This window comes from Salmo salar, chromosome 24 (genome assembly GCF_965601325.2).
Source record: "Salmo salar chromosome 24, fSalSal1, whole genome shotgun sequence".
NCBI classification, from domain to species: Eukaryota; Metazoa; Chordata; class Actinopteri; order Salmoniformes; family Salmonidae; genus Salmo; species Salmo salar.
The window spans coordinates 21,731,550-21,754,644 of record NC_138314.1 but is presented as its reverse complement, the minus strand read 5'-3'; the positions used below and the strand labels follow the sequence as shown (position 1 = coordinate 21,754,644).

Below are 23,095 nucleotides of genomic sequence, written 5' to 3'. Positions count from 1 at the left end.
CTGGCTCCTCCAGCACCGGTCGGCCGTGTGTCCTCTCCGACCACAGCTGGTGCAGGAGGAGCCACCTCCTCCGGTGCCCCTTGGCACGGCCCCCCCTACCTCCATAGGGGTAGGGGCGGGGGTGCACGGGGGTGGAACGGGCAGGACCCTCTCCGAACGCCCGCGGGCAGCCAGCAAATTGTCCAGTCGTATGGACATATCTATCAGCTCGTCCAGGGACAGAGCTGTGTCCCGACAGGCCAGCTCCCTGCGGACGTCCGCCCGGAGACTGCAGCGGTAGTGGTCTACGAGGGCCCTGTCGTTCCACCCCGCCCCAGCAGCCAAGGTCCTGAAGTTCAGCGCGAAGTCCTGGGCACTCCTCGTCTCCTGCCTGAGGTGGAACAGCCGTTCACCCGCTGCTCTTCCTTCCGGAGGGTGGTCGAACACGGCCCGAAAGCGGCGGGTGAAATCCGGGTAGTGGTCCCTCGCCGAGTCTGGACCGTTCCAGACCGCATTAGCCCACTCCAGAGCTCGGCCCATCAGGCAGGAAACGAGGGCACTCACGCTCTCCTCCCCCGTGGGAGCAGGTCTGACGGTGGCCAGGTACAGCTCAAGCTGGAGCAAAAACCCCTGGCACCCAGCCACCGCCCCATCGTACTCCCTCGGGAGCGTCAGACGAAGCGCACCAGAGCCAGACGTCATGGGAGGCGAAGATGGCTGTATCGGGGGAGGTGGAGGTGGAGAGAGGATACCACTTCTCTCCCATCTGTCCATCCTCTCCATCATCTGGTCCATTGCCGATCCGATGCGATGGAGGACTGTCGTGTGGTGGAGTACGCGTTCCTCCATCGAGGGCAGAGGAGTGGCCGCTGCTCCCGCTGATTCCATGCCTTCTATCGGGGTGCGGGATTCTGTTACGGCTTGGTAATCGTGGAGGAGGAATGAGGCGCAGGAAGCAGCGAACACAGGGTAGTGGTGTTTTTAATATACACTCACACAAAAAACAAATGTTCCCACACACAGGGGAGAAAATACATACGGCGTCCAACAACGTCGACACGAACATAAGCCGTCTAACAAGAAACAATCATTAATCCCGCACGAACAGGAGCGGGCCAGCTAAACTAAATAGCCCCTCTAATGGCTAATTGACCACAGGTGTCACAAAATAAAAAAAGGGAAAAGCAAAAGGGAATCGGTGGCAGCTAATAGGCCGGTGACGACGACCGCCGAGCGCCACCCGAGCAGGAGGGGGCGCCACCGTCGGTGGGAATCGTGACAGAATAGGCACATTTAATTTACAGAAGAACTCATAAACGTTGACAAAATTTATAACAATTATTTAAAGAATTAGAGATAATCTACTCCTTTATGCAACCACTTTGTCAGATTTCAAAATAACTTCACGGAAAAAGCACATTGTTCAATATTCTGAGTACAGAACTTAGCCTTCAATGCTAAGCTATACAGTTAGCCTACAACCACAGCGTCGACAAATCTCTAAAAATATGTTTGAAATATTTTCTTACCTTTGCTGATCTTCGGCGGAATGCACTCAGAAGGGCACCCCCTTCCACAAGAAATGTTAATTTGTTCTGCAAAGTCCATCATTTATGTCCAAATACGTCCGTTTTGTTGACCCATCCAGAACACTTTACAATGCCATGTGGCGTGGATGCAAATCCATAGACGAAATGGTCAAAAGTTCCATTACCGTTTGTAGAAACACGTCAAACGATGTTTACAATCAATCCTTTAGGGTATTTTTTAATGTAAAATTGCGATAATTTTACAACCGGGCAATAGGTATTCATCCCAGAAGAAAAATAAAAAACAACGAAGTCACATGCACGCGCGCCATAAGACACCTGTCCTCAGACTGGCCAGTGATTGACTGAGACACAATTTTCTGCCCGGTAACAGGTGACGGATGAAACCAGTTCCTAAAGATTGTTGACAGCCAATGGAAGAGTTAGGAGGTGCAACGTAAATCCTATGTCACTGTAGTTTTTCAAGGGATTCAAAAGAAAAACTACATTTCTAATTTCTCCCACTTCCTGATTCAATTTTTCTTAGGTTTTTGCCTGCCATATGAGTTCTGTTATACTCACAGACACCATTCAAACAGTTTTAGAAACGTCAGAGTGTTTTCTATCCAAATCTACTAATAATATGCATATTCTATTTTCTGGACCAGAGTAGTAACCTGTTTAAATTGGGTACGTTTTTCATCCGGCCTTGAAAATACTGCCCCCTAGCCCCAACAGGTTGGACAACAAAGTCAAGGTATTTCAGTGGCCATCACAAAGCCATGACCTCAATCCTATAGAAAATTTGTGGGCAGAACTGAAAAAGTGTGTGCGAGCAAGGAGGCCTACAAACCTGACTCAGTTACACCAGCTCTGACAGGATGAATGGGCCCAACTTATTGTGGGAAGCTTGTGGAAGGCTACCCAACACGTTTGACCCAAGTTATTAAACAATTTAAAGGCAATGCTACCAAGTACTAATTGAGTATATGTACTTCTGACCAACTGGGAATGTGATGAAAGAAATAAAAGCTGAAATAAATCATTCTCTCTACTATTATTCTGACATTTCACATTCATAAAATAAAGTGTTGATCCTAACTGATCTAAGACAGGGAATTTTTACAAGGATTAAATGTCTGTATTTGTGAAAAATTGAGTTTAAATGTATTTGGCTAAGGTGCATGTAAACGTCCGACTTCAACTGTATGTAAATAAGGTATTTCTGTTTTTATTTTTAATACATATGCAAACATTTCTAAAAACCTGTTTCACTTTGTCGTTATGCCATATAGTGTGTGGATTGCAGAGTATTTTTATTTATTTAATCCATTTTAGAATAAGGCAGTAACATAACAAAATGTGGAAAAAGTCAAGGGGCCTGAATACTTTTCGAAGGTGTAACAGTATAGCTTCCGTCCATCTCCTCGCCCCTACCTTGGCTCGAACCAGGGACCCTCTGCACACATCAACAACTGACACCCACGAAGCATCGTTACCCATCGCTCCACAAAAGCAACTAATTCAAGGTCTCAGAGTGAGTGGCGTCACTGATTGAAACGCTATTAGCGCGCACCACCGCTAACTAGCTAGCCATTCGACATCGGTTACACTGGCACTGTTTTAAAGATGAAAATCCACCCCTTGTGAGGAAATGCCCAGTAACCGGAGTAATCATAATTTTATTGGGATTGTATAGTCCTTCACAAATCTTACTTGACAGACAGCAGTACAGCTATGTTATTGTATTCTCTGAAGCAATGTCATGTTAATGTCATGTTGTCTCAGTATTGGTTAAATAGGCTGGTCTGCACTGTTGGAGCTAGGAACACAAGATTTTCGCTACACCTGTAATAACGTCTATTAAATATGTGTATGTGACCAATAACATTTGGCTGTAATTTCTGGTTATTTATTGAGTAAGCTTTAACAGTGGGCACATGTCTGCACTCAGTAGTAAATCTTTACATTACCTTTTATCATGCGCACAGAGTAAACTGTGTAATAAAGTGTTGTGACATGAAGCAAAGCTGTTGGCGGCAGCATCTAGATCCCTATGGTATTAAATGTTAGAACCCTTCACCTGAGAGAGGGACCAGAGAGTCCGTTATAGTCAGCCAGTCAACCAGTCTTTCTGTCTTAAAAGAGGCCCTCAGCTCTCTCGGTCCCCTTTGATAGCTTAGTATAAGGTGGGTGACCGCTGAGTTGAACTCTGAATGAGATATCTGGCTGAGTTTGTGTTGGCTCTGAGCTCAGCTTGGCAGCCTGCAGTATTGATCTCCTCCTGGTCCCAATTCCTCCCCTCCATCCTGCAGGGTGTTACTGGAGAGGAGAGGAGCGGTCATCCGTTTGCTGTGGAGCGCTCATGTTGATTTCCTCAGTGCAGGGGTATGTTAACCCTGAGCCAGGATAAACAGGCAGTCTTGGGCGATGACCATGCTCACTGGATCTGTTTTCCAACGTTTCATAAGTTGGACACAGAAAGAATAGAGGTTCTCTTTAAAAATGAAGGCTTTTAATCATTGTCTTTGTCTCTGCTCTGTCAAATGGGTGTACGTGTCAGGACTAGGCTATTGAACTATGGTCCTTAAGCATCTCTGTATTATATTAGATTGGTATGTTAAATGAGTTACCATCAAGAGAAATTACAACTGCTCTCTGTTGTGATCACTAATCATGTCACAGTCCAATACTGAAAATCCAATAAGATAATGTCATTTCATGATCATTAGTCAATGAACTCCAGACATCAGTTGAAGAGAGATTTGGGACATGATATACAGTGCCTTCAGAAAGTATTCATACCCCAGCTGCGACAAAGCCTGGGCTCAAACCCAGAATCTCTGGTGGCACAGCCAGCACTGCGATGCAGTACCTTAGACAACTGCGCCACCAGACATTCTGGGTTCGAGCCCAGGCTCTGTCGCAGCTGGCCACGACTGGGAGACCCATGGGGAGGCGCACAATTGGCCCAGCGTCGTCCAGGCTGGGGAGGGTTTGGCCGGCAGGGATATCCTTGTCTCATTGCACACTAGTGACTCCTGTGTCGGGCCGGGCGCAGTGCATGCTGACCAGGTGTACTGTGTTTCCTCCGACACATTGGTGTGGCTGGCTTCCGGGTTGGATGTGCATTGTGCATCCTACACACAATACCACATACGACAAAGTGAAAAAATGTTTTTTATTTTATTTGCTAATTTATTGAAAATAAAATACCGAAATATATAATTTACATAAGTATTCACACCCTTGAGTCAATAGTTTGTAGAAGCACCTTTGGCGCCGGTGATTACAGCTGTGAGTCTTTTTAGGTAAGTCTCTAAGAGCTTTGCACACCTGGATTGTACAATATTTGCCCATTATTCTTTTAAAATTCTTCAAGCTCTGTCAAGTTTATTGTTGATCATTGCTAGACAGCCATTTTGATAGACTGCCAAGTCTTGACATATATTTTCAAGCCGATTTAAGTCAAAACTGGAACATTCAATGTCGTCTTGGTAAGCAACTCCAGTGTAGATTAGGCCTTGTGTTTTACGTTATTGTCCTGCTGAAAGGTGAATTTGTCTCCCACCATGGCCTCATGGTGAAATCCCTCAGCAGTGTCCTTCCTCTCCGGAAACTGAGTTAGGAAGGGCGCCTGTATCTTTATAGTAACTGGGTGTATTGATACACCACCCAAAGCCTAGTTAATAAATCACCAAAGGGATATTCAGTGTCTGCTTTTTTTCTTTTTACACATATACCAATCGGTGCCCTTTTGTGCGAGTCATTAAAAAACCTCCCTTGTCTTTGGGGTTTAATCTGTGTTTGAAATTCACTACTCGATTGAGGGACCTTATGGATATTTGTATGTGTACGGTACAGAGATGGGGTAGTCATTCAAAAATCATGTTAACCACTATTGTTGAACACGGAATGAGTCCATGCAAATTATTATGCGATTTGTTAAGCACATTTTTACTCCAGAATGTATTTAGGCTTGCCATAACAAAGGGGTTGAATGCATATTGATCCAAGACATTTCAGCTTTACATTTTGCATTAATTTCTAAAATTCCCTACAAACAAAATTCCACTTTGACAATATTGTATATTTTGTGTAGATCAGTGACACAAAATCTGAATTGAATCCATTTCAAATTCGGCCTATAAAACAATTTGTTTTTGAAAAAGTAAAGGGATGTACATACTTTTTGAAGCCACTGTACATCTAAGCTCCTGATACATGTCTGCATCAGCGCCACTTCTCGAAAGGTCAATGGATTCTGATGACTGAAATGGAAGTTTGATCTGTGCAGTCTGAATTACACTCTGACTACAGCAGAACCATTATGGTTTGTGTATGGGTGACCCTTCGTTCTCCTCTACTCCTCTAGGTGTGAAGCCATTAATAGTGGAAGATACATATCTCCTCTGTCCTGCCCCCATTCTACAGGAAGAGGGAATGTAAGTACCACCATCACTGAATGAATGTCAGGTTTTATCTTTATCTGCTATTCATCTGCTGATATTTCTGTCACCCATCCTCACCACACTCTATCTCTTTACACTCCATCTGTGTTCCAGGGCAGCCAACCTCTATGTCAGCATGAATGAAGGTCTTAGTTTCATCTCCAGTTCAGTCACCATTACAACTGTGAGCTGTGTAAGAACAAAATGCACCACACCACTGTGCAACACATCTATGTGCTATGCAGGACCCCATCAAAGATTCACAGGAAACAATAACTGTCTCAAACTATGCCTTATTATGTTATTCCCCTGTAGTTACACAATAACAGGCACTTGAACTTTCTGATGGTTCTCAGCCTTTGCACTGTTGTGTAGCTCAGTAGAGACTGAGTTTGACCGGTGTCCCTCACTCTCTGTCTGTCCCAGTCTGATGGAACCATCCTTGCCATCGCCCTGCTCATCCTCATGATGCTCTTAGTCTTCATGCTGCTCTGGTGGTTCTGGCCTCTCTGCTGCACTGTGGTGAGTCACATACACTATCTGTCACATTCACACTCATGGACAGTGTCTTACAAGCTTTAACTTTTTTTAATTAAATGCAAATTGCCCTATACGGTAGGTAAACTTATGTGTAGCTTACAGCATTTCCACTAAGTCTTTTCTGAGACAACTCTTTATACTATTTATACACTGTGATCATGGATTTATTTTCCAGAGTTATTTTGTCTGACCTTGGCACACTCAGAGTACCTTACCTACCTGAACAACATTTCCATGGTGAGACGGTTATGAGTTAGTGAAGGATGAGACTCCTTGGCCTTTTTGGCCTCCAATTGATTTTGTTAGTCCATTATGCCCAGAGGTCACCAGAGGTCAAAGCCCAGTGGTAAATGTGTGCTGAAGTAATTAGTCCCTCTGTTGAAGTCATTTGTTCGACTGGAGGTCACAGAACCGCTGCCCCCTCAGCTCATGGAGGTCAAGGGCAATGTAGCTTCTCAGTATTGTTCTAGTATTTAGACAAAAACATTGAGAGAAGAGAAGAAACTTACACCATCATCAAGATATGGGAAGTAGGTTACACAATCACACAGTGTTCATGTTTGCCAAAGCTCCTAAAACAAATTCCATGAGGTCACATCTCTTTCCCAGAATTCATAGGTAAGTCATTCTCAGAATAACTCCATGCCAACTCCAATCTACTGCCTCTCCCTCCCAACCATGCCTAACAAAATGCAACACTTCTGGTCTATGGTGTGTATTGCCCTTTCAATATCTGTTCTACCAGCCTGGAAACAGAAAAGTTGGAAAGACGCAGAAAAATATGCCAGTTTTTACTATGTTACTCTCTCTCTCCTTACCTTTATAGTTCTTGTCAGTTATTTTCGGTGGAAATCCTTGCCCAGCACTGTTTAGGAAAGTGATGTTAGGTTACCATGGGAAATCAGCTAGTATTCCAGCCTTTGGGAAGCACAGAGGAAAATCAGTATCATTTCAAGTCATGTATATTAATTGTCTTGGCCAGGTTATTTTCTAAGTGCTTACAGTTATAGTTGCTCAACGTTTTGTTGGCCATAGACACACCACAAGCATGTCTTTTGCTATATATTGAGAAGTGGATCTGAGGAAAATACAGTTTTATCTATATTTACTAAACATTTAAATGATTCTAATATTCTACTACATCATCACAGGGCTCTGCCTAAATCCAACAGGAGGAGCTGGTAGTCAAAAGCTGTCTGTAAAATGTTTTAAGATGTCCTTTTCCTGCAATTCGCTTTACACAGGTTTCCTTGAATTTCATCACAATTGTAAACAGAAAAACAAGTGCGCATGGAGAATACACTCGCATGCCCTTTACTCTCCCCCACCCCATCCCTCTTCTGCTCCCCACCCAACCAACATCCCAGGTTTAGGAATCTGGATGGCAGATTTCTAGGTCAGTCGCTTGTAAATAGTCGAACAAGGGAGAGAAAAAAACTATTCCTGAGCCATGTGTTTTCATGTAACCCTGTGTATGTGTATTTTGAAGTACATGTATGTTTCCTTACATGCTCATTACATGAATGTAAACTCTTTCTCTTCACCCCCCAACAACAGATGATCCATGAGCCACCACCACCAGTACTGGAAGACAGTTCGGTAAGAAAAAATACATGAAAAAAATAAACCCTTTATTTTGATTAATGTTGGAGTGTGGGTTAGATTTTCCACAGTATGTCTGACTTTATAGTTAGAGATTGTCTCTGGAAGGGTAGAGAAGTCTCTATTCCCTCACTGTGGCACAATGATATGGCTCTAAATGTAATGGCCATTAAGCAGAAGAGAAATACACTTTCAACCATTTCTTTTATAGGTAAAGTAATAATACTTTTGGTGGATAGTTTTAGTGAACTAGAGAGATGCACTACTGTAGGCTACCAGGTTATAGCTGACTGACTGACATGTAGCAAAACCATTTAGAATGTTAATAGGTGTTGCAAACCATTGCTTTTGGTCCATTTTCTTCAATTATCACAAACCTCACTGACCATTTGGAATATTCCCCATGATTTTATAGACTGACATATGACCAAGATATTTCTTCCGCCCATTTGCTGTGGTTTTGTCTTTGAAGTAGTGTCAGATAGATATGTAGTACTGTATCCATCAACCAGAGCATGGTCAGGACAACACCCTCCCACTATGAAGACCTGTCTTTTTCCACGCATCATGTAGTCCTAAACCACCCCTTACTCCCCGCAAATACATTCTGATAAAAAAGGCAGGAGATCGTCCTTGAACAGCCCCCTTCTCTGGTCACTGTACAAATTGATAATCAATTTCTATACCCCCCATGTACAGTATGATAAAAATAAAGCTGAGAATAATTGTCCCTTTACTTCACTGTCTGGGATTTTCTTTTAGTTTAAGGTTTCAACTAAGGCCTTATTTAAGAGCCATCTGTTTGGAGTCCTTTCCTTGAAATCCCTCCAGACCTCTGGAAATTCACTGACTAATCAGATGAAACAAACAATACTTCACAACAATAAAAACTTTCACGGTGAACAACAAACAACACCGCAAAACAACACAAACATTTTCAACTGTCAACAGAATTCTATCAAATTTGACTCATTTGAATGTCAATAAGCTTTTTTACAGCACACACTCTTTTCATAAATGTTGCAATTATTTCCTTTTAGTATAGACCCGTTTTTTTGAGGGGGGTGGGGGGTGCGCGACTATGGTTGTCATCAGGAAAGAATAGAGAGGCAGGTGTATACTGTAGTGACACAATCCAAGTACTTGTCTTCTCAACTGATATTATTATGTTGATACCAGTGCTTCTTTTAGATGTTGATTTTGTAAGATATCGATTGTCGTAAAATCACCTCATTAACCCGGCACATGGACTGTCCACACAAAATTGGTGAAGTAAGCATCTCCCCCACTCCAATTCAATTAGATCATATAGGAGGTATCTCCTCCAGTTTTCTGTGAAGCTCTTTGCCCATTGTCTGTGTCTCTCTGAGGGTCAGTGAGGGTGATGGCGTCAGCCTATTGTTATTGCCACCTCCTCCCTGGCAGGCCCTGATCATAGTCCTGATGGATTCAATTAGTCTGAATCTGGGCTTGTGAAAGAGCTGAAACATGAGGAGGTGGGCTGTGGGCTCTGCCATTTCCTCTGATCTGACGCACGCCACGGAAGGGGACTGGAGGTAATGAGGCGAGGGGGAGAGTGAGTAGATGGAGACTGACTTAGACAATAAAGGAAATCATACCCAGGACCTGAAATATTAGACTGAGAGTAGGGTATATGGAAGATGGAGAGGCAGGGGGCTTGGTGTTTAAACTGTATCACAGAACCAACAGTGTCCGTGTGTGTGAAATGATCAATCATCTCAGACCTATATTTTTATTAACCCTGTCTTAGATACTGTGAACCAAATGTGAGATATTGACACCTGTCTTTACACACTATCTCTATTTCCCCCCACTTCAGGATGAGGAAGAAGATGGGATGCCCAAGAAGAAGTGGCCCACGGTTGATGCTTCCTATTATGGGGGCAGAGGTGTGGGTGGAATCAAAAGGATGGAGGTGAGCTTCCCTGAAGCCCTGTTGTGTTTAAGTTCTGACAATCAGCTTTCATTCCTACTACTGTACTTCATACTACAGTAATGTACCTGCCCTTCCTCACAATCTACAGCTGTCCTCTCCATGCTATTTGACATAGGAAGACTCTGTTTGAAAGAACAGCAATGGCAAACAACCAAGCACACACTTAGTGGTTGAGCCGACTGCTCGAATGTGGTTGAAATGAAGCTAGACCGGTCTGAAAACCTCTTGTTATTTGTCAGGTGCGTTGGGGTGAGAAAGGCTCTACTGAGGAGGGAGCCAAGCTGGAGAAGGCCAAGAACGCCAGGGTGAAGATGCCCGAGCAGGAGTTTATACAGACCCCGACTCGCATCCTCAACAATGGCACGCGCAAGCCTCCTGGCCCTCATAAGTGGTACTCACCAATTAAGGTATTGACCTGGACAATATACACTGCACACACAGTTGTCAAGTTCAATCACATACTCAACATAGGTTCCTGTATATATGGCCATGTATTTGACTGATAGGATGGGTTGAAGCTGGAGTTTATTATGTAGGCATTTCATATTTTAGTGTTGGGGTCCCAGTCCTTACATGACCACGGGTATGGAGCCCCTACACACAGGGCCAGGCGCTAGTTAAAGGCATTGTTCTATATTTACATTTACATTACATTTAAGTCATTTAGCAGATATATGTATATCTATATGTCTTGACAGTCAGCAGGGGATGGCTAATTGAAACCAGATACACACTGGACTGACCTCCAGGGGACAAGGGCTGCAGAACCAGTAGTTTTGTGTAAAAAAAACAGATTATTTTTGTTCTGCCCCCTTCCCCAGCCTCTTAGCAATGGCTGGGTCTATGCAGAATTCACAATGAGCAAATATCATTTGTTCAGGTTCTGGCTTTGATAATAATCTGGGTCAGCTGTTTTATAATGAAATTGAATTTCAATCTACAAAGTGAACACTCTAATTGGTAACAGATAGACATGCATTGAGAAAATTATGAAGTTATGGGTTGAGTTCGAAGATAATCCCTGGAAATTCATGTAAAGTATTAGTATAGTGTGTAAATGTATGTTGCATAGCGACTTATAGTCACACCAACACAAAGCCATACACAAAAAGAATCTTATTGGTATTGTGTACTGCTCTGTGATTGCAGGGCAAGCTGGATGCTCTGTGGGTTTTGTTGAGGAAAGGCTATGACCGTGTGTCTGTGATGCGACCACACCCAGGAGATAAGGTAAGACCTAACAAGCTGGATACATGTAGACAGAGCAAGGTTCATGTGAGGCCCCCTTCTACAATCCAACTCTGCCTGCGTCATATGGAATCCAGGGCTCTATGAAACACGTCATGGTTTCCACTGGAGGAAAATTGAATTATTTTTGCAATTTCCCTGATCAAGCAACCTGTAACTAACCGGCGTATAGTAACACAAGTGTTCTGTACATGAGTCTCTAAAACATACTGTAGCTATACTATTATATTGCCACATGATGTTCATTGACCTGTTTAAATCTATCAGAGGTTGTGACTTTCAACTATTAAACAATAAGATTTTTAAATAAGTTATATTTCAATAGGGAACTATGAAATCCAAGCAAAAAAAATCTTGTGTTAACATTTTTACTTGTAATTTGCTAAGGGGTATAGTCCATTATTCCATTAGAAATAGACTATAATGAACTCCCTCCTCCTCCTCCTCCTCCTCCTCCTCCTCCTCCTCCTCCTCCTCCTCCTCCTCCTCCATAAAGCCAGTCTGTGTTTTTATTTGGTGACGCATGAATCAGGCTCTGCATGATGAGTACATTTTGAAGCAACAGAATATGTAGCAACATAAATGGGCACAGCTGCCAGTAATAAAGCACACATACTGTAGAAAAAGAGGACTGCTGGGAAAACTACAGTAGTAGTGAGCTGGCACCCATAACTTTAGAAACCCCCCGAGAGTTACAGGCTGTGTTGAGAGTTACAGGCTGTGTTGAGAGTTACAGGCTGTGTTGAGAGTTACAGGCTGTGTTGAGAGTAACAGGCTGTGTTGAGAGTAACAGGCTGTGTTGAGAGTAACAGGCTGTGTTGAGAGTTACTGCCTGTGTTGAGAGTTACTGCCTGTGTTGAGAGTTACTGCCTGTGTTGAGAGTTACTGCCTGTGTTGAGAGTTACTGCCTGTGTTGAGAGTTACAGGCTGTGTTGAGAGTTACAGCCTGTGTTGAGAGTTATAGCCTGTGTTGAGAGTTATAGCCTGTGTTGAGAGTTACAGGCTGTGTTGAGAGTTATAGCCTGTGTTGAGAGTTATAGCCTGTGTTGAGAGTTACAGCCTGTGTTGAGAGTTATAGCCTGTGTTGAGAGTTACAGCCTGTGTTGAGAGCTGTGCATACGTAGGTTGTTGGTGGCACCTTAATTGGGTAGGACGGCCTCGTGGTAATGGCTGGAGCGGAATTAGTGGACTGGTATCAAATACATCAAACACATGGTTTCCATGTGTCTGATTCCATTCCTTTTGCTCAGTTCCAGACATTATTATGAGCTGTCCTCCCCTCAGGAGCCTCCACTGGAGCTGTGGTCAGGTTCGACTGGGCTGTGCTGAGGAGAATGAGAACAGGGTGGATGGAGCTAAAGTGCATTGTCAGCAAAGTTCTTCAGTCATGTCATCTGAGGGATGGGCTCAAACAAATAATTCTCCAAAGATTTTAGCATTTTCCAATGTGGCTGATTTATTAGTTTTTTCTTGTACATAAAGCTATGTGGTTAATTGTGTAACTTGTTGATGCGAATGTGAAGATATTACAGTAAAGTACACAGCAGGGCGAGGGGAAGCATTGTGGCCAGCAGGGGGCACATGAAAGGCCTGTTACACTAACTGAACACATAATGACCAATGAGGCTTTTTATACTGTCTTCTTAGGTACAACTGCTTACTGCAGCTCCATTGGTCTGCACACCCCACCGTAAGATGGTGAATAGAGACAGTGGAAATTACAGAGACATCAGAAAACTTGGAACGCTGTCATGAATTTACCTTTGCTAGCACATGAGGGGAAATAAGACTTAAAAAGCAAAAATAAAAACTAGCAGACTCTATTCTAATGCCTATCACACTGTAAATGACTGCTGACATTAATAACAACTAAGCCGTACATAATTAAGAGTAGGAGTGAAACCTCGTCTCCATAAAGCTGTTAGTTCATTAGTACACAGGAAGCTAGGCAGAGACCTCTCTAGTTTTCTTGTTGACTCTCAGTAAACAAGCCTGCTCTGGTTGCAATTAAGATCTCAAGTTAAGGCATTGTTTTTATAGTTTCCTCCAAACCAATGCAGCTGTGGGAGGGAGAGAATCTGGCCAGGATTCCAGCAATACTCCCACTGGACATCACATACTCAGTCCGATTCCCTTTATCCAATGTTCCAGTGCACTGACAGGGCTAGTAGGGAGAGAGCTGAGCCCCTGCTTCCTCTCCTCTGCCCCTGCGTTGGTGCCAGGAGAGAACAACTTGCCCCTCTCACTGAAGCCACAGAAGTTCAAGGCCAAGTGCAGAACTGCATAAAACAGGATCCCCAGTCAATGGAAAAATGTAAATCTTCATGTAAATAACAACATTTTTAGAAGACAATCATGGTACCAATAATTGCGTCTAATATACCAGATGTATGTCCTTGAACCAATAATTTTTTTAATCACACACAGAACAAGTTATAAGGACAAATTAGTTGCTAATGGCAGACTGAGGACCCTGGTTGGCCTTAAACTAGAGTTATTTAATAAGAGGGGGGAGCACTGAGCTAGCCTGCAACATCACTTCCTGGATTAGCTCAAACTGCGCATGTTATGTGTGATTGAGATGCCATCTTAACCAACTTCATTTGGCTTCTATGTGCTATTGAGTCTTCACATAGGAATGAATGGTGTCACATGATCAATGGCTTTGTCCATTCACATACAGTCATTGGTTGGGGCTCCAATGAGGAGCTGTACTGTTTTCAATTTAAGACACAAAGAAAACATCATGCTGTGGTGGCACACAGCAAGGGTTGCATCAGCTGTAGATATTTCATCCACATTTGGTATTCATTGTTTGACGTCTTAGTTTGTGCTTTGAAGTCAGAGAGCTGAACTCAAGAAGTAAAACATATTTGTATTCCTTTCAGGTAGTCTTTCATAAATGTACTATTTTTCAAAGGTCAGGGGGCAGTAAAAAAAAAAACTGCTCTGCTACGTGAGTCAAGGGAATAGGAGTGTTGATTTGAGTTAGTGGTTCAACCTCAGGATTCCCAACAGCAGTCAGTAAAGGTCTCACCAGCCTGCCTCAGTGCTCCTAGAGGATGAGGCTTATCCTCTCACTTCAGTCCTCTCTCAGGCTGCTCCACAGGGACTAAGATAGACCCAGACAACTGGTAACCTATCCACTATAGTTGGATTGTAAGGAGAGAGGTAGGTAGGCACAAAAAAGGGTATACACGCAATATTGTCACTGACAATAATCCTGACAAGAGGAAAGCTCACACAGAAAGCAAAGAATGTACTTAGGGTTATTGTTTAATTTCCAAAACATAAGCCAGTGTTCCAAAACACTGGCTATTGTTTGGAATATAAATGCATAAATACATCCAAACTAAACTGCCTCCTCTTCCTAGTATCCTGATGGCTAATGTCCAATTGCTGGAAAATAAACTTTGTGAACTCACAGCAAGGTTTCAATTGCAGAGGGACATCAGGGAATGCTGTGACTTTGTTTTTACTGAGACGTGGCTTACCAACAATACAATCGGCTCTGCTATTCAACCAGATGGCTTCTCCATATTTTGAATGGATCGAATGGCGGCTTCTAGTAAGAGTCAGAGAGAGAGGGGTATGTTTTCTCATAAACAATTCCTGGTGGACCTAAGTTGAAAACATTGCGAGCTCCTGTTAACCCGACCTGGAGTTTCTGATGCTAAAATGCCGACCCCACTATATGCTGAGGGAATTCATGTGTGTTATTATAACAGCTCTGTACATACCGCCACAAGCAAACACCAAGACGGCACTCAGCGAACTGTAGAAGATCATTTACATTTACATTTTAGTCATTTAGCAGACGCTCTTATCCAGAGCGACTTACAGTAGTGAATACATACATTTCATGCATTTATTAAAAAAATATATATGTTTTTGTACTGACCCTCCGTGGGAATCGAACCCACAACCCTGGCGTTGCACACACCATGCTGGCGTTGCAAACACCATGCTCTACCAACTGAGCCACAGGCTCATTAGCCAACAAGAATCCTCTCACCCGGAAGCAGTCTTTATTGTTGCGGGTGACTTTAGTGCAGCTTTTGACATTATCGATTATAGTCTGCTGCTGGAAAAACGTACGTGTTATGGCTTTACACACCCTGCTATAATGTGGATAAAGAGAGGGTGTTCTTTAATGGAAGCCTCTCAGATATAATCCAACTAGAATCAGGAATTCCCCAGGGTAGCTGTTTAGGCCCCTTGCTTTTTTCAATTTTTACTAATGACATGCCACTGACTTTGAGTAAAGCCATGTCTATGTATGCGGATGACTCAACACTATATACGTCAGCTACTACAGCAACTGAAATGACTGCAACACTCAACAAAGAGCTGCAGTTAGTTTCAGAGTGGGTGGTAAGGAATAAGTTAGCCCTAAATATTGTCACGACTTCTACCAAAGTTGATGCCCCTCCTTGCTCGGGTGGTCGACGTCACCGGTCTTCTAGCCATCATTGATCAGTTTTTCATTATCCATTTGTTTTGTCTTGTCTTCCTACCCACCTGTTTCCAATCCCATTAATCATGTTGTGTATTTAACCCTCTGTTTCCCCTCATGTCCTTGTCGGTGATTGTTTGTGATGTTATGTTACGTGGGTTTATGTATCGGTGTGCGACGGGTATATTTTACCCATGTTATTTTGTACTTCGATTTTGGAGTTTGTTTTTTCATTAAATACTCCAGATTAACCAATTTGATTTCTCCTGCGCCTGACTTCCCTGCCACCTACATACACGAATATGACAAATATTTCTAAAACTAAAAGCATTGTATTTGGAACAAAACACTCACTAAACCCTAAACCCTAAACCTCAACTAAATCTTGTAATAAATAATGTGGAAACTGAGCAAGTTGAGATGACTAAACTGCTTGGAGTAACCCTAGATTGTAAACTGTCATGGTCAAAACATACTGATGCAGTAGTAGCTAAGATGGGGAGAAGTCTGTCTATAATAAAGCAATACTCTGCCTTCTTAACAACACTATCAACAGCATACACATGGATTTAGTACTGTAGATATGTGGTAGTGGTGGAGTAGGGGCCTGAGGGCACATAGTGTGTTGTGAAATCTGTGAATGTGTTGTAATGTTTTTAAAATTGTATAAACTGCCTTAATTTTGCTGGACCCAAGTTTCAGAAGAAAGTTATTCATTTCTGGCAATTTTGAGCCTGTAATTGAACCCACAAATGCTGATGCTCCAGATACTCAACCAGTCTAAATATGGCCAGTTTTATTGCTTCTTTAATCAGAACAACAGTTTTTAGCTGTGCTAACTTAATTGCAAAAGGTTTTTCTAATGATCAATTAGCCTTTTAAAATGATAAACTTGAATTAGCTAACACAACGTGCAATTGGAACACAGGAGTGATGGCTGTTGATAATGGGCCTCTGTACGCCTATGCACAGTAGATATTCCATTAAAAATCAGCCGTTTCCACCTAAAATAGTAATTTACAACATTATCAATGTCTACACTGTACTTCTGATCAATTTGATGTTCTTTTAATGGGCAAAAAATGTGCTTTTCTTTCAAAAACAAGGACATTTCTAACTGACCCCAAAATTTGGAATGGTAGTGTACATATACAGCTGAAGTCGGAAGTTTACATACACCTTAGCCAAATACATTTAAACTCAGTTTTGCACAATTCCTGACATTTAATCCTTGTAAAAATTCCCTGTCTTAGGTCAGTTAGGATCACCACTTTATTTTAAGAATGTGAAATGTCAGATTAATAGTAGAAAGAATGATTTATTTCAGCTTTTATTTCTTTCATCACATTCCCAGTGGGTCAGAAGTTTACATGCACTCAATTAGTATTTGGTAGCATTGTCTTTAAAATGTTTATCTTGGGTCAAATGTTTTGGGCAGCCTTCCACAATCTTCCCACAATAGGTTGGGTGAATTTTGGCCCATTCCTTCTGACAGAGCTGGTGTAACTGACTTAAGTTTGTAGGCCTCCTTGCTCAAATTGTCTATAGGATTAAGGTCAGGGCTTTGTGATGGCCAGTCAAATACCTTGACTTTGTTGTCCTTAAGCCATTTTGCACCAACTTTGGAAGTATGCTTGGGGTCATTGTCCATTTGGAAGACCCATTTGCGACCAACCTTTAACTTCCTGACTGATGTCTTGAGATGTTGCTTCAATATATACACATCCTTTTCCATCCTCATGATGCCATCTATTTTGTGAAGTGCACCAGTCCCTCCTGCAGCAAAGCACCCCCACAACATGATGCTGCCACCCCGTGCTTCACGGTTGGGATGGAGTTCTTCGGCTTGCAAGCTTCCCCCTTTTTCCTCCAAACATAATGATGGTCATTATGGTCAAACAGTTCTATTTTTGTTTCATCAGACCAGAAGACATTTCTCGATCTTTGTCCCCATATGCAATTCCAAAACGTAGTCTGGCTATTTTATGGCGGTTATGGAGCAGTGGCTTCTTCCTTGCTGAGCAGCCTTTCAGGTTATGTCGATATAGGACTCGTTTTACTGTGGATATAAATACTTTCGTACCTGTTTCCTCCAGCATCTTCACAAGGTCCTTTGCTGTTGTTCTGGGATTGATTTGCACTTTTCGCACCAAGTACGTTCATCTCTTCCTGAGCGGTATGATGGCTGCGTGGTCCCATGGTGTTTATACTTGCATACTATTGCTTTTACAGATGAACGTGGTACCTTCAGGCATTTAGAAATTACTATCAAGGATGAACCAGACTTGTGGTGGTCTACAATTGTTTTTCTGAGGTCTTGGCTGATTTCTTTAGATTTTTCCATGATGTCAAGCAGAGGCACTGAGTTTGAAGGTAGGCCTTGAAATACATCTGCAGGTACACCTCCAATTCACTCAAATTATGTCAATTAGCCTATCAGAAGCTTCTAAAGCCATGACATCATTTTCTGGAATTTTCCAAGCTGTTTAAAGGCACAGTCAACTTAGTGTATGTAAACTTCTGACCCACTGGAATTGTGATACAGGGAATTATAAGTGAAATAATCTGTCTGTAAACAATTGTTGGAAAAATTACTTGTCTCATGCACAAAGTACATGTCCTAACTGAATTGCCAAAACTATACTTTGTTTTGCAATGTAAATGGTCTGGGTAGCATTTTTGATTAGATGTTCAGGAGTCTTATGGCTTGGGTGTAGAAGCTGTTAAGAAGCCTTTTGGACCTAGACTTGGCGCTCCGGTACCGCTTGTCGTGCAGTAGCAGAGAGAACAGTTTATGACTAGGGTGGCTGGAGTCTTTGACAATTTTTAGGGCCTTCCTCTAACACCGCCTGGTATAGAGGTCCTGGATGGCCGTAAGCTTGACCCCAGTTATGTACTGGGCCGTTCGCACTATCCTCAATCGTGCCTTGCGGTCGGAGGCCGAGCAGTTGCCATACCAGGCAGTGATGCAACCAGTCAGGATGCTCTCGATGGTGCAGCTGTGGAACATTTTGAGGATGTGAGGACCCATGCCAAATCTTTTCAGTCTCTCGAGGGGCAATAGGCTTTGTCGTACCCTCTTCACATCTGGCTTCTTCACCTGCGGCATGGTCTGAGATCAGCCAGCCACATAGTGGATGAAACGGTGGGTTTGCACATCCGAAGAATTTCTGCACAAACTGTCAGAAACCGTCTCAGAGAAGCTCATCTGCATGCTCGTCATCCTCACCAGGGTCTTGACCTGACTGCAGTTCGGCGTCGTAACTGACTTCAGTCGCAAATGCTCACCTTCGATGGCCACTGTCATGCTGGAAAAGTGTGCTCTTCACAGTTGAATCCCGGTTTCAACTGTACCGGGCAGATGGCAGACAGCATGTATGGCGTCGTGTGGGAGAGTGGTCTGATATCAACATTGTGAACAGAGTGCTTCATGGTGGCAGAGGGGTTATAGTATGGGCAGGCATAAGCTACGAACAATGAACACAATTGCATTTTATCGATGGCAATTTGAATGCACAGAGTTACCTTGATGAGATCCTGAGGCCCATTGTTGTGCCAATGTGCCACCATGTTTCAGCATGATAATGTTTCAGCATGATAATGTTTCAGCATGATAATGTTGTTGATAATGTTGCAAGGATCTGTACACAATTCCTGGAAGCTGAAAATGTCCCAGTTCTTCCGTGGCTTGCATACTCACCAGACATGTCACCCATTGAGCAGTTGGGATGCTCTGGATCGACTTGTACGACAGTGTGTTCCAGTTCCCGCCAATGTCCAGCATAATTTTTGCACAGCCATTGAAGAGGAGTGGGACAACCTTCCACAGGCCACAATCAATAGCCTGATCAACTCTATGCAAAGGAGATGTGTCGCCCTACATTGAGCCAAATGGTGGTCACACCAGATACTGACTGGTTTTCTAATCCACGTCCCTACCTTTTTTAAAGGTATTTGTGACCAACAGATGCGTATCGGTATTTCCAGTCATGTGAAATCCATAGATTAGGCCCTAATGAATTAATTTCAATTGACTGATTTCCTTATATGAACTGTAACTCAGTAATGTCTCTGAAATTGTTGCATGTTGCGTATACATTTTCTTCTTGAATTCATGCTACACACATCACAGCTGTTGCTACCAGACTTTTATTACACTGCTCAATTTATACACTTGCTATGAATTGTGCCTTCATACGTTATACTTATGCTAAAATCTATTATTCTATTCTATTGCAATTTACTTTATGTTTGTATTCTTACCTTTTATTATTTCTTATTGTTGTTGCATTGTTGTGAAGGAACCTGCAAGTAAGCATTTTGTTGGACGCTGTCTACCATGCGTATCCCGTACATATGAATAATACACTTGAAACTACATGAATCTAAAAGCATAGGCCTATGTACTCTCCGTTCTTTGCGTTGATATTGTTTGGGATAGCATTACAAACATCTTCTTTTGACTAAAAGTTTTGCAGCAAGGATTTTTCTTTGGATTTAGCACTGACACTATGCAGACATGAATTATGATGACAAATCACAGCATGTGTGTTGGTCTCCCTAACCCAGTCATTTGAAATAGAAATGTTGATGGTGGACAGTGCACACATGCTCTTAAAAAGGTTGCCATGCTGTAGGAACATGTGTTGTAGCAATCAGTCCATTCAATTTGTGACAGTTCGAAGCAAGAGACATTTTTATGCCTCCAGCTAAGTCAACTGACCAGCATAACTGACAAAGCAATAGAATAGCATAAAATAAAATCTCCTCACTGGTGTCTGTGAAACAGCAATGTGACCAACTTTCCTAATTTTTATCATGAGATCTGTGTCTCTTAAATATGTATAGAGACTGGAGAATGTATACCTTTATTACTTTTTACTTTGAACCACACCACCTCTACAACTGACCAGTGAATTCAGAAATAATACATTGCGTTATTCTAACCTTGTCGCTCTCTTACATTTCAGGGCCGATGCATGAACTTCACCCGGGTCAAGTCCAATCCTCCTCGCTACCCCCACTACAACCATCACTCAGCCCCCATCTACACCCCTCCAAGAGGCTGCAACCCACCACCTCCCCAAGGCAAACTCCCCCTTCCCACCGGCAGCCCCCCAGCCTCCCCCTCTCCATCCTCCACCTCCACACTGACTCCACTGCCCTCAAAACCCCCTCCTTTTTCTACCACTCCTCCTCCTCCCATTACTCCACCTCTTACCATCACACCTCCACCTTACACTCCTCCTCCAACTCCAGCCCTTCCTCCAACCACTCTGCATATACCCCCTCCTCCTATGTGCCCCCCTTCCCCTCCACACCCTGCATCCCCAACCAGCTCCCTGCCCCCACCCCCTCAGGCCCCTCCTCCAGGACAAGGCTCCCTGCCCCCACCCCCTGCCCGCCCACCACCGCGCCCCTCTCTGTAAATCCTCAGCAGTGATTGGGAAGGCAGGGGTTGACTAGTACTAGTACAAGGAAGATCAACAGGAATCACAACTGTCCCCTCCTTCTACTGCCACCCAGAATATCTGTGTGGCTCACTCGCTTGTCAGCTATTTGTTTACAGTGGCCCATGTACACATGTAGGTCAAGAGTACAAAGGGAAGTTGTACTTGAGGTTCCAGGGATATCTCCTGATGGACAGCTTTCCTTATAGACAGATCTATGATGTCCATAGCTGGCCAGGTCTGCACAAAACACTGTTACCTTGCCATGGCAATAAGGGCTAAGCCCATCTGTCCATTCTACAACCAACAGAAAAATGGATGGATATCGTCGTAACAAAGTAAAGTCAAGTGTTGGATGGTTGCCTGTTCTTAAATAATGAACTGAGGCTCTTGAGAGATGGCTGAGGTATTAAGTTCAGATTTTTTTTTTTAGATGTCTCCAAATGACATTCCAATAATGTATCAGTCTGAATTTTCCACATGCAATATTTGTTTTTCACTGACAAACAAGTTATTATGAGCAGCGGAAGGATTCTTAGAATCACAAAAATGTCCCAGTGCCAAATGCCCTGCTGCATTGCACAACTTCTGTCAAGTCGAGGACAATTTTTCTTAATGACAGCATAAAGGATGATTTTACACCTTAAATGTGCCTTTAATTAATAACAGAATGTTATTGGAGAGCAATTACATTCCAGTGGTTTAAGTCATTTGTTCATCCATGTGACAGTGTTTGATTCATATGATGGGTCTTTGTTCATTTATAGCATGTTTTATACATATAGCGTGTATAAATATGTCTTAATTTTTGTCTTTGTATTGTCCATTCAGTATTGGATAACTATTTTGCAGAGTATGATGGTTGTGGTGAAAGAAATAATCATTACGAATAAATGACAATAATCGAGTCCTCACAATTATGCCAAATTCCTCAATCAGCACTATCAATGGTTAATGTTATATAGTTGGGTTTACAATGTTGTATTTCATCTCAAAATGTTATGACGTATATATATCTTTGGCCTTCCCCCAAAAATGTTTTAAAATGTTTTTGTCATTGCTGCTCCTGTGGTTCAATGTAGTTTATTGAATTCACTTTTTTTTTTTTATCGAATTACATATTGTGTAACTGACCAAAGAATATAATAGGGTAATGATGGTTAGACTCTGAACCGGGCCATGACGACTTCAACTATTGATGCTAAGTTTATAGGCAGTCTATGGGTCAAATTATTCCAAGCACAAGTTGGATTATGTAATGCTTTGAGTTGCCCATAAAACAGGATGAGTTTTATGTAAACACACTTGATGAAACTATATGTCTTACTATCACACCCAGACACACATGTAGGCAGGCATCTGCATGTGTGGTTCTGTGCCAGTGACTGGGATCTTGTCCACACAATGGATCAGAATCTCCCCTGCAGCATTAGACACTTTACTATACCTCCAGATGAGGTGTAATATAGGCCAGGCCTTCTGCCTATCCATAAGAGAAAGATTGGAGACAATCATGGAAAGTTGGCTTTGCATTGAGTCAAGTTCATGAAAGTACATATTGATGTACAGATGTCTGATTTTGTATAGTAAAAGGCGCATCCAAATATTTAGCAATCTGAATACGTGTAGCAAAGGAAGGTATTTTAAGTTGGGTCTAGAAAACTTGAAGTGGAGTCACTCTCTGTGTTCCTTTGTGAAGGAATGATATTTTCATTACAGACTTATTGACTTTGCACCTGCCAGGCTCTCAGGTCAAAAGAAGTGTACTGTAACCTGGAAACTGGAAAGCAAGGCAGTATAAGCAAGTACAGATTTAGCTGTCATTGCTATGTAACCAATTGTAATTTAGAATTTATGAAGTAAACGTTGAATCCTTGAAGTAA

At 42.6% G+C, this 23,095-nt stretch overlaps 1 protein-coding gene across 1 annotated transcript in view; it reads left to right on the top strand.

The window, feature by feature from the left end:
- LOC106585598 (anthrax toxin receptor 1) overlaps positions 1 to 23,095 on the top strand; it is a 56,596-nt gene extending 33,501 nt beyond the window's left edge. The window contains exons 11-18 of the mRNA XM_014171985.3: positions 5,884 to 5,953; positions 6,074 to 6,152; positions 6,386 to 6,481; positions 8,057 to 8,098; positions 9,942 to 10,037; positions 10,298 to 10,465; positions 11,208 to 11,288; positions 20,733 to 23,095. Coding sequence (XP_014027460.3) covers positions 5,884 to 5,953; positions 6,074 to 6,152; positions 6,386 to 6,481; positions 8,057 to 8,098; positions 9,942 to 10,037; positions 10,298 to 10,465; positions 11,208 to 11,288; positions 20,733 to 21,191 — 1,091 coding nt within the window. The 3' untranslated portion in view covers positions 21,192 to 23,095. The remainder of the gene's footprint in view (positions 1 to 5,883; positions 5,954 to 6,073; positions 6,153 to 6,385; positions 6,482 to 8,056; positions 8,099 to 9,941; positions 10,038 to 10,297; positions 10,466 to 11,207; positions 11,289 to 20,732) is intronic.